Here is a 13,663-nt window from a genome sequence, read left to right as displayed (position 1 = left end):
CCATATTTACAGTAGGTAAAATAGGCAACAATGGTTCCAATGAACTGAACTGTGGTATTTGGTATTTGGACCTTGAACAGAATATGTGCAAGTCTGGAATGTCTGTGCATGTGCCTCATGTGTTTTGGAATGGACATTGAGGCATAATATGTTGGAGCATGCCCCGTTAGTTAAATCTATTTGTCCACAATTGAGTTCAAAACATTTTTGCCCACAGCTGTGCTGGACATGCGAGCTGATAACGGTGCACCAAGGACAACAGGCCATCTGTTATCTTGGTGTCCAATGGCTCAAACAGTGTACCTCCTTAGCCAATGAGATGAAGGGATTGAGATATAAACAGAAAGAGGCTGAATTGGAGTAGGTGAATTCAATGTCAAATGAGGTATAGGTGAGACATAAAGAAAGAAACTAAAAGATTGCATTATGATAGAGAGCAAAAAACAGGCAAGAAGGAAAAGTATGACTTTTTTTTACAAATTGAAGTTTTTAAAATCTCCTAAAACAATTCACAACTTCAATTTGTGGTGAGTCATCGTTCACAGGTATCTCTTCCTCTCTATAAATTGCTAACCAACTTCTGCATTAATAATGGCAGGCTTCATTCAGATGCTGTTATTTTTCAGCAACATCTGATCCATTGTGTTCAAACATAATAATGCAACTGGGTAGTGTGACTTTCAGCCATTAAAATATTTTTATAGTTATCTTTACGTGGGAATTTGTATTCAGTTGCACGGAGAAGGAACAATGCACTTCAAGTTGGACAATTCACATTGAAAGCTGCCCCACTTAATGTAGCACAAATCCAATTGTATTCAGTAAGTATCAGGGTCATTCTTACTGTGTAAAATTACAAGTTGATGGCCGTGCCTTTGATATGACCTTGGGTGCTCATGACTTCCCTAAGCGATCCAAGAATCTTATAAGATGATTACAATAGATTTCTGGATACTAATGGCATCAATGAATATGAGGGTGGTGGAGAAAAATAGTGTAGAGGTAAATGATCAGCTATGATCTGTTTGAATGGTGGAGCAGGTTTGATGGGCAGGATAGCCTACTGCTCTTCCTATGTTCCTACTATAAAACTCATTATTTCATAACGAGTGAGCATGAAGGGTGACAATTATGGTTGGATTCATTTAGTTTATACAGTCCAACTTGTCTTCGCATTATAACACAAAATAATGAATAACATTTCCCCATAACTGAACTTCAGCAAAATTACTGTCCCTTCTCATAACCCATGAAAGCTACACTTCAAAGAGGCAATGACAAACAACTGCAGTACTTTGTCAAGTCATGGAGCAATTCAAGTCCATGATCACCAAAGCTCTCTTAGGGCATGGTACCTGAAGGTGGAGGAGGATACTTCGATGATTTTTGTCTAAAGTCTGATTGACTTTACAGCCTTTTCCAGTTTTGACTTGACTGTCTATGGCTCAGGGCTGGATTTGATGAAGAGGCAGAGGTCTCATCCACTGGCTGGCGAGGCAATGGGAAGAGGAAGTTGCCTCTTTTTGGAAAAGGTCAGATGGGGGTAGTGTTAGCATTGCTGCCTCACGGTGCCGAGGTCCCAGGTTTGATCCCGGATCTGGGTGACGTCTAGCACGAGGGGACATAGCTTTAAATTGAGGGGAGATAGATATAAGACAGATGCCAGAGGTAGGTTCTTTACTCAGAGAGTAGTAAGGGTGTGGAATGCCCTGCCTGCAACAGTAGTGGACTCGCCAACACTAAGGGCATTCAAATGGTCATTGGATAGACATATGGACGATAAGGGAATAGTGTAGATGGGCTTTAGAGTGGTTTCACAGGTCGGTGCAACATTGAGGGTCGAAGGTCCGGTACTGCACTGTAATGTTCTATGTTCTATGTGGAGTTTGCATATTCTCCCCGTGTTTGCGTGGGTTTCGCCCCCACAACCCAAAGATGTGCAAGGTAGGTGGATTGGCCACGCCAAATTGCCCCTTAATTTGAAAGAATGAATTGGGTACTCTAAAAAACATTTTTTTTTAAAAGAAAAGATCAGATGAATTGAGTGCTATTCAGGCGCTTAACTGGACAGCGACAGGCCTTCCTCAGAATTGAGGATCCTGGGAAGAGACCCCACCTATCAGAAACTATTGGCCAATTGGAAGCCAGCAGTTCTATTAAATGGCACTGCCACCAAGGAGGCTTTTACCATGCCACAGGTAAGTGATGGTGGGAGGCTCAGGGTGCAGGGTTGGAAGCAAGGACAGAGAAGTGGTACTCAATGGGCACCCACTCTCCCAATGCCGGGTCCCTCAAACAGTCACTGAGTGCCTTTGAACCAGGAAACCCCACCCCCAAGAGCCCATAAATAACTCAGACAGGATTTACTTGTCATGCTCCTCTCTTGGCAATTCCCTCAACCACCACTGGGTTAATATCAATGGTGGCAGGATGAAGGATAAGGTCCTTAAGAGGGTATTAATTGCCCACATACAGGCTTCAATTGGCAGCAGGGGACGAAGGCCATCCACGGTCCTTCTAGGCACGGATTTAATCTAGATGGTGGTGGTGGGGGGGGGATGCGGTCTCCAGCGTCGCCCTTTCACCCTTACGCCTGATTAAGTGTCCACCGTCAAATTTGCCACAGGTGAGAGCATTAAATTCTGCTCTCTGTCTCTGCTATTTATCCCTTCTGTTCTTAGTCTCAAAATCCTTTAACTTCAAAGTAAAACAAAATCAGGCAGTATGTGAAAGGGGCTGTCTGCATTATTGCTCACGAGCAATTTCCCCTTGCCCCTCATACCTTAAACATGCTTCTCCTTGTGTTTGTCTATTTAAAAAAGATTCCATTCATTGTAAATATGAACAAGATCATTAAAAGACATTTTCCATAAGGTAGGTTTACCTGCAAAAGACCACCTGCTGTAGATTTCTATCTTATTAACTTTTATGTCATAATCTCTGAGAGATTTTAATGAAATATGCCCTTTTTATTTCTCACAAAATTCCTACCTTGTGAGTCAGGGAGTGTTGCTTGAGGTGGTGGGGTTGAATGAATTCCATCCCACATTCAGTGCAGATATATGGACGGATATCTTTGTGTTTCATCATGTGATTCTGCAACTGACTTGGATATTGGAAAGTCTTGTCACATTCATCACAATGATACAGTGTAGGACCACGGTGAGATGTCAGGTGTCTCTTTAACTGGGCTAGGGTGGGAAAGTCAAGTCCACACTCCACACAAATGTTGTCTCGGCCATTCTCATGCTTTGTTTCATGTGCTTTGAGCTCACTTGGATAAGCAAAACCCCTCCCACAAATTCCACAATTATACGGCTTCACATCACTATGTTGCATCATATGCCGCTTGAGGTGGCTAGTTTGGGTGAACGCTTTGTGGCAAACATGACATTTGTGAGGTCTGGTACCCTGGTGTGTGAGCATATGAGTGTGCAGGTGGCTCAGCTGCTTGAAGAGTTTTCCACATTGAGAACAAGCATGAGGTTTAATACCACTATGTCCCAAAATATGTGTCACCAGGTTGTACTTGGAAGTGTAGGACTTATCACACATTCGGCACTGCCAGCGTTTCTGACTGCCACCCACATCAACATAATAACTGTCATCAATTTGAATGTTGACATCGACCCGCTCAACTGTGTTCCTCTTTTCTTCTCTAATCGGGATACTGCTATTAAGATTCCCGAGAGGAACATTGTGATGAAAAGGATATCTAAAATGCAGATTCGATGGTGCCATAACAAAAGGGAACATAAAGTCTGGAGGGACATTGGCAAAATATGATCGAGGAGGATGCATCATCAGAGGACTGGTAGGCCACATTACATTCTGTTTAATCGACTCATGTTTCAAGCCTGTGGTACCGAGGTGATCAAAGGTTCTGAATAGCTGAAACCCTACATCACTCAAGTCTATCATTTGAGCCATGGGTTTTGGTGATGGTAATTCTACTTTGATGTCTTCAGGTTCATCCATATCGTTTGACAAGCCTTCTGACTGAACAGTATGAATTACTTTGGTGGGAGTACTTTTCCTCTTCCGTGACCCTCCTTCAGAGCTTGCAGTGAATCTTTCTACAGTTGCTGTAGATATGTCATTTGTAGAATATGTAATTGCTGATTCAGAATCTCCAAAGTCTGTAAATTTGTTTGGTTTAATGGTCAGTGGGAGAGGCTGGATTCTGAAGTGCGGAGAAGTCTGTATTGCTTTCAAATCTCTGGAAATATGAATGTCATCACCAAATGGACCAGTGGCCTTGACCTCCATTGATGCTGACTTAGCTTCTTTCCTTAAAGTGGAGAAAACAACATCAAGGATAAAATCTTGATGGTGAAGTGGGTCTTGGGCAAGAGCGCAAAAGAGGCGATTGAAAAACAATAGCCCGTTTTCCACTCCAACAGATTGTCTTTTCCATAGGATTTCTTATCCTGCGTGTGTAATCTTCCTCCTCCAAAAAAAGGACATTCCCAATGGGAAAACCATTGGTGACATTAATGGAGCTGGAAGAAGAAAACAGCAGTACAGTTATTCTCAGAAAGACTTGAGAAAGTCCAAGTAATAGCAGCAAAAATAAATTGCGGAAAAACTGTTCATTTAATTTCATATTGTGCCTTTTGATACAAATTTCTCCCTGTAACTTATCTCAACCATGGATACTTATATATGGCTGTGTGGACAACTGGCATGCACCCAAAACTGCAAAAGCTGGGTAAAGATACCAAGAGTATTATGACATCACCTCCATGTCTCTTTAATATTATTATAAAGTCTATTTTCGCAGAGGAAATTGGGCATCATGTGTAAATATGGTGGAGACCAGGCAGCGTTGTTCTCCTTCTTGAAACAGCATGAGCTCCTTGCGTGGTGCACACTGGGAGTAACACACAAAAAAAAATTGGGTATGCTAAGTCTTGTTATACAAACTTTTAAATGGTGCTTTTAAGATTAAAATAGCTGAGGTGTTACCTTGTTTACCAGCAATGAGAGATAAATTGTGACCCTAACAATAAAAAACAAATGAAATTCGGATCAGAAAATTTAAAATGAAACGATCTGACTATTTATGGCCTCACGGTGCATCAAAGAAGTGTCCAGTCCACACTCCAGGTTGAGTCAATGCAAGAGACATATAGAACATAGAACATAGAAAAATACAGCACTGAACAGGCCCTTAGGCCCACAAAGTTGTCTGAACCTTTGTCCTAGATTAATCGTAGATTATCATAGAATTTACAGTGCAGAAGGAGGCCACTCGGCCCATCGAGTCCGCACCGGCTCTTGGAAAGAGCACCCTACCCAAGGTCAACACCTCCACCCTATCACCATATGCGAGTAATCCACTTGTCAGGCTATCCTTGCTTGCAAAATTAAACTTGAACCATCTGATTTTCAAGGTGGCACAATATCGAAACTTAATGTTTGAATAAATATGCGTACTTAATTAATGCAATAAGTAATATTATTAAGGACAGTTTGTTGTTATCTTTCATATTGGGAAATATTTAATATTTTGTGACATCCTTCCTTTAAAGCACAGAGCTTGAGTGCATTTTAGCATCATGAAAGGTTTAAAAGTAGAGGGGTGGAACTTTCTGTTTTTTTTTACTAAGTGTCAACTCAGGCGGGAAAAGCGGTGTGTAGCCCGCCAACTCCCTTGCCGCTTTTCCCACCTCCATTTTGAGACACATTCTCTCCGCCTTTTAAACTTTTCAATTTAAAAATGCCCTCAGCAGCCAGGCCCCCATTAATCTACACATAGCCTGGTTAAATCAGATCGGCACAGGCAGCCTGGATGAGGAATTCATAGAATGTATTCAGGATAGATTCTTGGAGCAGCACGTTCTGGAGCTAGCTAGAACTATAAATGATGTGGAGATGCCGGCGTTGGACTGGGGTGAGCACAGTAAGAAGTCTTACAACACCAGGTTAAAGTCCAACAGGTTTGTTTCAAATTATTAGCTTTCGGAGCGCTGCTCCTTCCTCAGGTGAATCATTCACCCAAGGAAGGAGCAGTGCTCCGAAAGCTAGTGATTTGAAACAAACCTGTTGGACTTTAACCTGGTGTGATAAGACTTCTTACTGTAGAACTATAAAGACAGATAGTAAGAGTTTCTATAGATATTTAAATTAAAAAAGAGTTCACAAAGTGAGTGTTGATCCTATAGAATGTGAGTCTGGGGAATTAATAACGGAAAATAAGGAGATGGCAGATGAATAGAACAGGTATGTTTCATCAGTCTTCACTATAGAGGATACAAGTAACATCCCAAAAATAGTTATAAATTAGGAATTGGAAAAGGGGAGGAACTCAAGAAAATTTCAATCATCATGGAAGTGATATTGAACAAATCTTTGCAACTGCAGGTTGACAAATTCTCGTGTCTTGAAGGATTTCATCTTAGGGTCTTAAAATAAGTGGCCAGTGAGTTAGTTGATGAGTCAGACAAATGTGTTTAAAGCAGCAGCTGTTACAAGTGTCAGAGTCGTCCTCAAAAGCCAAGTACACTTGAAAGGGCTTCAAATCCCTTGACAACCATTGAAATTCAACACTTCCATTCAATTTCACACAACAATACATTTCACTAGCCACTGATTGACAGTTTTATTAGTCCAGAGACAGGTGCTTTGTGGATTGTTTATCTATCTATCCCTTCATGCTTGAAGCACCCTGCTTTGGTGCTAACCACAATGTTTAATAACACTTTTGCTATGATTGACAACTACTTGCCACATCAAAAGGAGCTAAGTGCTTTTTGCTGTGATTAAGAGGCAGTGAAACCACTGAGAGAGAAAGTGGGAAACTATGGACCAGTTAGCATTTGTTAGAGGGAAAGTTTTAGAAGCTATTATTAAAGATGTTATAGTGGGGCACTTAGATAAATTCAAGGTAATCAGGCAGAGTCAACGTGTAAGAGAGAAATCACATTTAACCAATTTTTTAGAGTTCTTTGAAGGAGTAACATGTGCTGTGGATAAAGGGAACTAGTAGATGTACTGTACATAGATTTCCAGAAACATTTGATAAGGTGCCACATCAAAGGTTATTGTGGAAAATAAAAGCTCATGGTTATAGAGTCATTGTTATCATTACAGAAGAGACCCTTCGGTCCATCAGGTCTGCACTGTCAAAACTACACTAAATCTGCAGTAATCCCACTTTCCAGCACTTGGGTCACAGCCTTGAATGTAAAGGCATTTCAAGTGCTCATTCACATACTTTTTAAAAGTTGTGAGGTTTCCTGCCTCTACTACCCTTCCAGGCAGTGCAGTGCATTCCAGACTCCCACCACTGTCTGGATGAAGGTTTGTTTTCCTCAAATTCCCTCTAAACCATTTGTTCCTCACCTTAAAATTATGCCCCCTCATTATTGAACATTCAACTAAGGGGACATAATTTAAAGGGTGACCCACACCCGAGACCCCCACCAGAGACCACCATAACAGAGTTGCCTACCAGAGATACCAATAACAGAGGCCCTCAAAAGAGAGACCTATAACGGAGACTCGTGGATTGAGATGCCATTTTTAAAGGCAGCCCAATCTTTTGACCCCCTTCAGCCTGAGGACTCCTCCACTTCACCCAACTTACCTCTTCTGGGGTCTTTGATCTCCCCTCACCCCACTTCTTAAGGGCAAGGCCACACCAGGCCCGGCCCCTGGCATGGGCAACATGGCACTGTGGCATCTTGGCACTGCCAATCTGGGAATGGTTTGAACAGAAGGGAATAATGGAGGGGATCTACAATTCATGGGCGTTATTCATTATGCACTTTCAAGAACTGGAATACATCGAACATTAGTTGGGGAGGGGTGGTGTGTGTTGATGGTGACTATGGGTGATTCTTGATTCCTTTTTGTCATTTGTTTGTGTGAACATGCGGGCTAATGTTTGGGGTTTGGTGGGAGGATGGGATCGTTGTTATTGATGTGGGGATTGACATATTTGTTACTGATTATTGTTTATTGTTGTTGGGTGTAAATTTGGAGAAAATGTGAAAAAGGAGAATACAAATATTTTAAAAAACAGAATATGAACACAATACGAGGAGAGCACAATTGGTGGAATCTCATAGTGTTGAACTGGGACTGGCCAAATGTTGGGCTTGGCATGCTCTGGCTGAATTGTATCTTGAACCAGCATAATGGAAAACATGAGCACAAGTGGTTTTGGGCATAGTTCACTGAGGTTTTAAATTCCCAGTCTTTTAAACTGGTTAATCCAATTTTGCCGGGATAATGTTGACATTACATTTGTGTAACCCCAGGGCACTATGTCATGCCTTTTATGAATAATTCTGGACTCTAACTCTTGCTCTTGGAATGTGCTTGCCTAATCAGTGCCAGAAAATCAAATCCTCTTTCTAAAACATGCTTCTAGATTTTTTGGAGAGATTAGAAATACATAATCGCAGCTGTTGATTTAATCAAACTGAGAGAATTTCTGCATTGAAAATAAAAGAACAAACTTGCATTAACATAGCACCTTCTGTAACCTCAAGATGTCCAAAGGTGCTTTACAGCCAATGGCGTACTTATGAAGCATCACCACTGTTGCGATTATAGTAGTGGGGGATGTGGCATTGCAGAGGTTAATGTGGGACTGGGATACAGTACCATCCACAGTGTGATGTAAAGAGACACATGACTGGAGACTAGGGTCAGTTGTCGATGGACAGAGACCTGTGTAGAGACAAGCATGGAGCACCCTCTATGTATGTACATAATTATGTGTTAACAATAAATACTTAATGAGTCCATTCATGACTCAGAACCTCTTTGTAAGACCTACTGAATATATAACAGTAATGTTGCAGATACTTTACTCACAGTTGAGGCACAATCAATTGAACAAAGACTAGAGTTGGATACAACTGAGGCTTTATTGCTCTAAGATGTGTGGCCTCCCACAGCAGCTGGCAAAATGACTGCTGAATGGAGGACACGCAGATTTATACTCCACCTACTGGGCAGAGCCAGCAGGCAGGGACTACCGGCGAACCCGTAGTACAGGTCCTACCTCATATCACCTAAAACAGGTGCAACAGTGGTTTACCACATTCACCCCCTGTTAAAATTGAGTCCGGCAGGGGTGGTGGAGAACTATATACAGCAATGAATTTATATTTACAGTATTTGATCAGAAAAAAATGTCTTTTGAAGTCCGGTGCCAGTTAGAGATTTAACCAGTCTGGTGCCTTGATGTTCCGCTGGGAGCGACGTAGCGGTGGCAGCGATGTCGATGCTGGCCTGATGTTCGGTGACTCCGGGAGCGTGCCGAAATCCTCTTCATCCTCGGGCGTGGGTAGGGGAAGGACGGATGGTCCTGGTGGGGTTAATGCTGGGAGCGCCGGGGGAGGGGAGGGTGGTGCCGGGCCGGAGAGGTGTGTGTGTGTGGAACCTGCTGGTGCCAGGTCCCTGAGGGAGACCGTATCTTGGTGGCTGTTGGGGTACGCCATGTAGGCATGCTGGGGGTTGGAATGGAGCAATTGCACCCTTTCCACCAACGGGTCCGCCTTGTGGAGGCGGACGTGCCTATGGAGCAGGACTGGTCCTGGAGCTGCGAGCCAAGTCGGGAGTGACACCCCGGATGTGGACTTCCTGGGGAAGGCAAAAAGGCGTTCATGGGGTGTGTTGTTAGTAGCGGTGCACAGCAGTGACCGAATGGAGTGGAGTGCATCAGGGAGGACCTCCTGCCAGCGAGAGGCTGAGAGGTTTCTGGACCGTAGGGCCAGTTGGACGGCGCTCCATGCACTCCCGTTCTCCCTCTCTACCTGCCCATTTTCCCGGGGGTTATAGCTGGGCGTCCTGCTGGAGGCGATACCTCTGCTGAGCAGGAACTGATGCAGTTCATCGCTCATGAATGAGGATCCCCTGTCACTGTGGATATGGGCGGGGAAACCGAACAGAGCGAAGGTTGTGTTTAGGGCTTTGATGACGGTGGCAGACGTCATGTCGGGACATGGGATGGTGAAGGGGAACCTGGAGTACTCATCGACCACACTGAGAATATACGTGTTTCGGTCGGTGGAGGGGATGTGCCCTTTGAAATCCACGCTGAGGCGTTCAAAGGGGCGGGAAGCCTTCAACAGGCATGCACGGTCCGGCCGGTAGAAGTGAGGCTTGTACTGCGCACAGACCTGACAGTCCCTGGTGATTGTCCGTACTTCCTCCACGGAGTAGGGCAGGTTGCGGGCCTTTATGAAATGGTACAACCGTGTGACTCCTGGGTGACAAAGGCTTTTGTGCAGGGCCCAGAGTCGGTCTACTTGTGCGCTGGCACATGTACCTCGGGATAGGGCGTCTGGGGGCTCGTTGAGTTTGCCGGGGCGATACAAAATCTTGTAATTATAGGTGGAAAGCTCAATCCTCCACCTGAACATTTTATCGTTTTTGATCTTGCCCCGCTGTGTGTTATTGAACATGAAGGCTACCGATCATTGGTCAATGAGGAGAGTGAATCTCCTGCCGGCCAGGTAATGCCTCCAATGCCGCACAGCTTCAACAATAGCTTGGGCTTCTTTTTTGACGGATGAGTGCTGAATTTCCGAGGCATGAAGGGTGCGGGTAAAGAATGCCACAGGTCTGCCTGCCTGATTGAGGGTGGCAGCTAGGGTGACGTCCAATGCATCGCTCTCTACTTGAAAGGGCAGTGTCTCATCTCCTGCGTGCATCCCGGCCTTGGCGATATCGGCTCTCATACGGGCGAAGGCCTGCTGTGCCTTGGCCGTCAGGGGAAAATGGGTAGACTGAATAAGTGGGCGGGCCTTGTCCGCATAGTTTGGGAACCACTGGGTGTAGTACGAGAAGAACCCCAGGCAGCGTTTGGGGGCCTTGGGGCAGTGGGGGAGGGGGAAACTCCATGAGGGGGGGCATGCGGTCGGGATCGGGCCCCAGAACTCCATTCTGGACCACATAGCCGAGTATGGCTAATCGGGTCATGCTAAACACGCACTTCTCCTTGTTGTAGGTCAGGTTGAGAAGAGTGGCGGTGTGGAGAAATTTGGCAAGGTTGGCATCGTGGTCCTGCTGGTCATGGCCGCAGATGGTGACGTTGTCTAGGTACGGGAAGGTGGCCCGCAAACCGTACCGGTCGACCATTCGGTCCATCTCCCCTTTGGAAGACCGAGACCCCGTTAGTGACGTCGAAGGGAACCCTGAGGAAGTGATAGAAACGACTGTCTGCCTCGAAAGCAGTGTATGGACGGTCTGATTTACGAATGGGGAGCTGGTGGTAGGCGGATTTGAGGTCTACCATTGAGAAGACCCGGTATTGTGCAATCTGATTGACCATATCAGATATGCGTGGGAGGGGGTACGCACCGAGCTGCGTGTACCGATTGATGGTCTGGCTGTAGGCCACGACCATTCTGTGTTTCTCCCCAGTTTTAACGACGACCACTTGGGCTCTCCAGGGGCTGTTGCTGGCCTCGATAATGCCCTCCCGCAGCAGCCACTGGACCTCGGACCTGATGAAGGTCCTGTCCTGGGTGCTGTACCGTCTGCTCCTGATGGCGACGGGTTTGCAATCCGGGGTTAGATTGGCGAAGAGGGAAGGTGGATTGACCTTTAGGGTCTCAAGGCCGCACACAGTGAGGGGTGGTAGGGGCCCGCCGAATTTGAGGGTTAGGCTCTGGAGGTTACACTGGAAGTCCAGGTCGAGTAGTAGGGCAGCGCAGAGGTTAGGGAGGACGTAGAGGCGGAAGCCGCTGAATTCTACGCCCTGGACCGTGAGTGTGACCGTGCAGAACCCCCGGATTGCGACGGAATGGGATCCGGAGGCCAGGGAAATTCTTTGGTTGGCGGGGTGTACCGCGAGAGAGCAGCGCCTTACCGTATCCGGGTGTATGAAGCTTTCGGTGCTCCCGGGGTCCAGCAGGCAAGAGGTCACGTGGCCGTTGATTTTCACACTGGTCGATGCGGTGGCCAGCTTGTGCGGACCAGACTGGTCGATCGTCACTGAGGTGAGTCGTGGTTGGTCGCCGCTGATGTCGGATGCTGGGAGCCTGGGGGGCCCAGGTCCTGGAATGCTGTCGGTTTCCATGTCCTGTCGGGGAGACAAGATGGCGGCGCCTGAAGATCCTGCGGGGGACAAAATGGCGGCGCCCATGGGTCGCACGTGGACTGACTGAGGGGGAGAAGATGGCGGTGCCCACAGGCCGTGCGTGGCCCCGGGAGGTGAAGATGGCGGTGCCCACGGGCTGCGCATGGTCCGGGGAGATGAAGATGGTGGCGCCCATTGTGTGTAGGCTAGGGGGGTGGGGGCGATAGCGGCGACTGCACGGGCCTGGCACACCGCGACGAAGTGCCCCTTTTTGCCGCAAGTCTTGCAAAGGGCAGCGCGGGCCGGGCAGCATTGGCGAGGGTGCTTCTGCTGGCCGCAGAAGTAACATTAGAAATATGCATTACAGGTACAGCTTGCATAATAATTTTCAAGTATTGTCTCTTCTAAAAATTCTTTAAATAATAATTTTTTTTGAAAAATATTTTTATTCTCCATTTTCACATTTTCTTCAGAATTTACCCCCCCCACCAACAAACAGTAAATAAGAACAACAAAGAACAAAGAAATGTACAGCACAGGAACAGGCCCTTCGGCCCTCCAAGCCCGTGCCGACCATACTGCCCGACTAAACTACAATCTTCTACACTTCCTGGGTCCGTATCCTTCTATTCCCATCCTATTCCTATATTTGTCAAGATGCCCCTTAAATGTCCCTATCGTCCCTGCTTCCACTACCTCCTCCGGTAGCGAGTTCCAGGCACCCACTACCCTCTGCGTAAAAAACTTGCCTCGTACATCTACTCTAAACCTTGCCCCTCTCACCTTAAACCTATGCCCCCTAGTAATTGACCCCTCTACCCTGGGGAAAAGCCTCTGACTATCCACTCTGTCTATGCCCCTCATAATTTTGTATACCTCTATCAGGTCGCCCCTCAACCTCCTTCGTTCCAGTGAGAACAAACCGAGTTTATTCAATCGCTCCTCATAGCTAAATGGTAATGAATACAATGTCAATCCCCCTACCAACAACAACGATCCCATCCTCCCACCCTCCCCCAAATAATGGCCCACCTGACAATAAATATATATGTTTTTTACTTTTTTAGAGTACCCAATTCATTTTTTTCCAATTAAGGGGCAATTTAGCGTGGTCAATCGACCTAACCTGCACATCTTTGGGTTGTGGGGGTGAAACCCACGCAAACACGGGGAGAATGTGCAAACTTCACACGGACAGTGGCCCAGAGCCGGGATCGAACCTGGGACCTCGGCGCCGTGAGGCAACAGGGCTAACCCACTGCGCCACCGTGTTGCTCCCACCTGACAATATAAGCATCAAATAAAACTAAACCTCCCAAGGAGGAAAAAAGGAAAAAAGAAAAAGGAATCAGGAATCGCCACTGGTCACCGCTGACACATACAGTCCACCCCCCCTCAACCCCCCCTAATATTCAATGCCATCCAATCCCCAAAAGAGTACCATGAATGGCACCCATAAATTGTAGACAACTCCCCACCCCCCCTCCCACACTCCTCCCCTCCACTTCCTCTTGTAAACTCCTCCCCCCAACCTCGGTTCCTTCCCCCAACTTTTCACCCCGGCTAGACTCACCAAAACCTGTTGCACCAGGCTCCAATGGCCACAGCCCCTCCCCTCAC

At 46.1% G+C, this 13,663-nt stretch overlaps 1 protein-coding gene across 3 annotated transcripts in view; it reads right to left on the bottom strand.

Annotated features, from left to right (window-relative positions):
* znf366 (zinc finger protein 366) overlaps window positions 1-13,663 on the bottom strand; it is a 79,669-nt gene that overhangs the window by 54,849 nt on the left and 11,157 nt on the right. For all 3 annotated transcript variants that reach the window (XM_072516137.1, XM_072516138.1, XM_072516139.1), the window contains exon 2: window positions 2,992-4,502. In XM_072516137.1, the coding sequence (XP_072372238.1) occupies window positions 2,992-4,269 (1,278 nt within the window). In that variant the 5' untranslated portion in view covers window positions 4,270-4,502. The remainder of the gene's footprint in view (window positions 1-2,991; window positions 4,503-13,663) is intronic.

Source organism: Scyliorhinus torazame, chromosome 9 (genome assembly GCF_047496885.1).
Source record: "Scyliorhinus torazame isolate Kashiwa2021f chromosome 9, sScyTor2.1, whole genome shotgun sequence".
Taxonomy (NCBI): domain Eukaryota; kingdom Metazoa; phylum Chordata; class Chondrichthyes; order Carcharhiniformes; family Scyliorhinidae; genus Scyliorhinus; species Scyliorhinus torazame.
The sequence above is the reverse complement of the archived record's forward strand: the minus strand, read 5'-3'. Positions and strand labels throughout refer to the sequence as shown.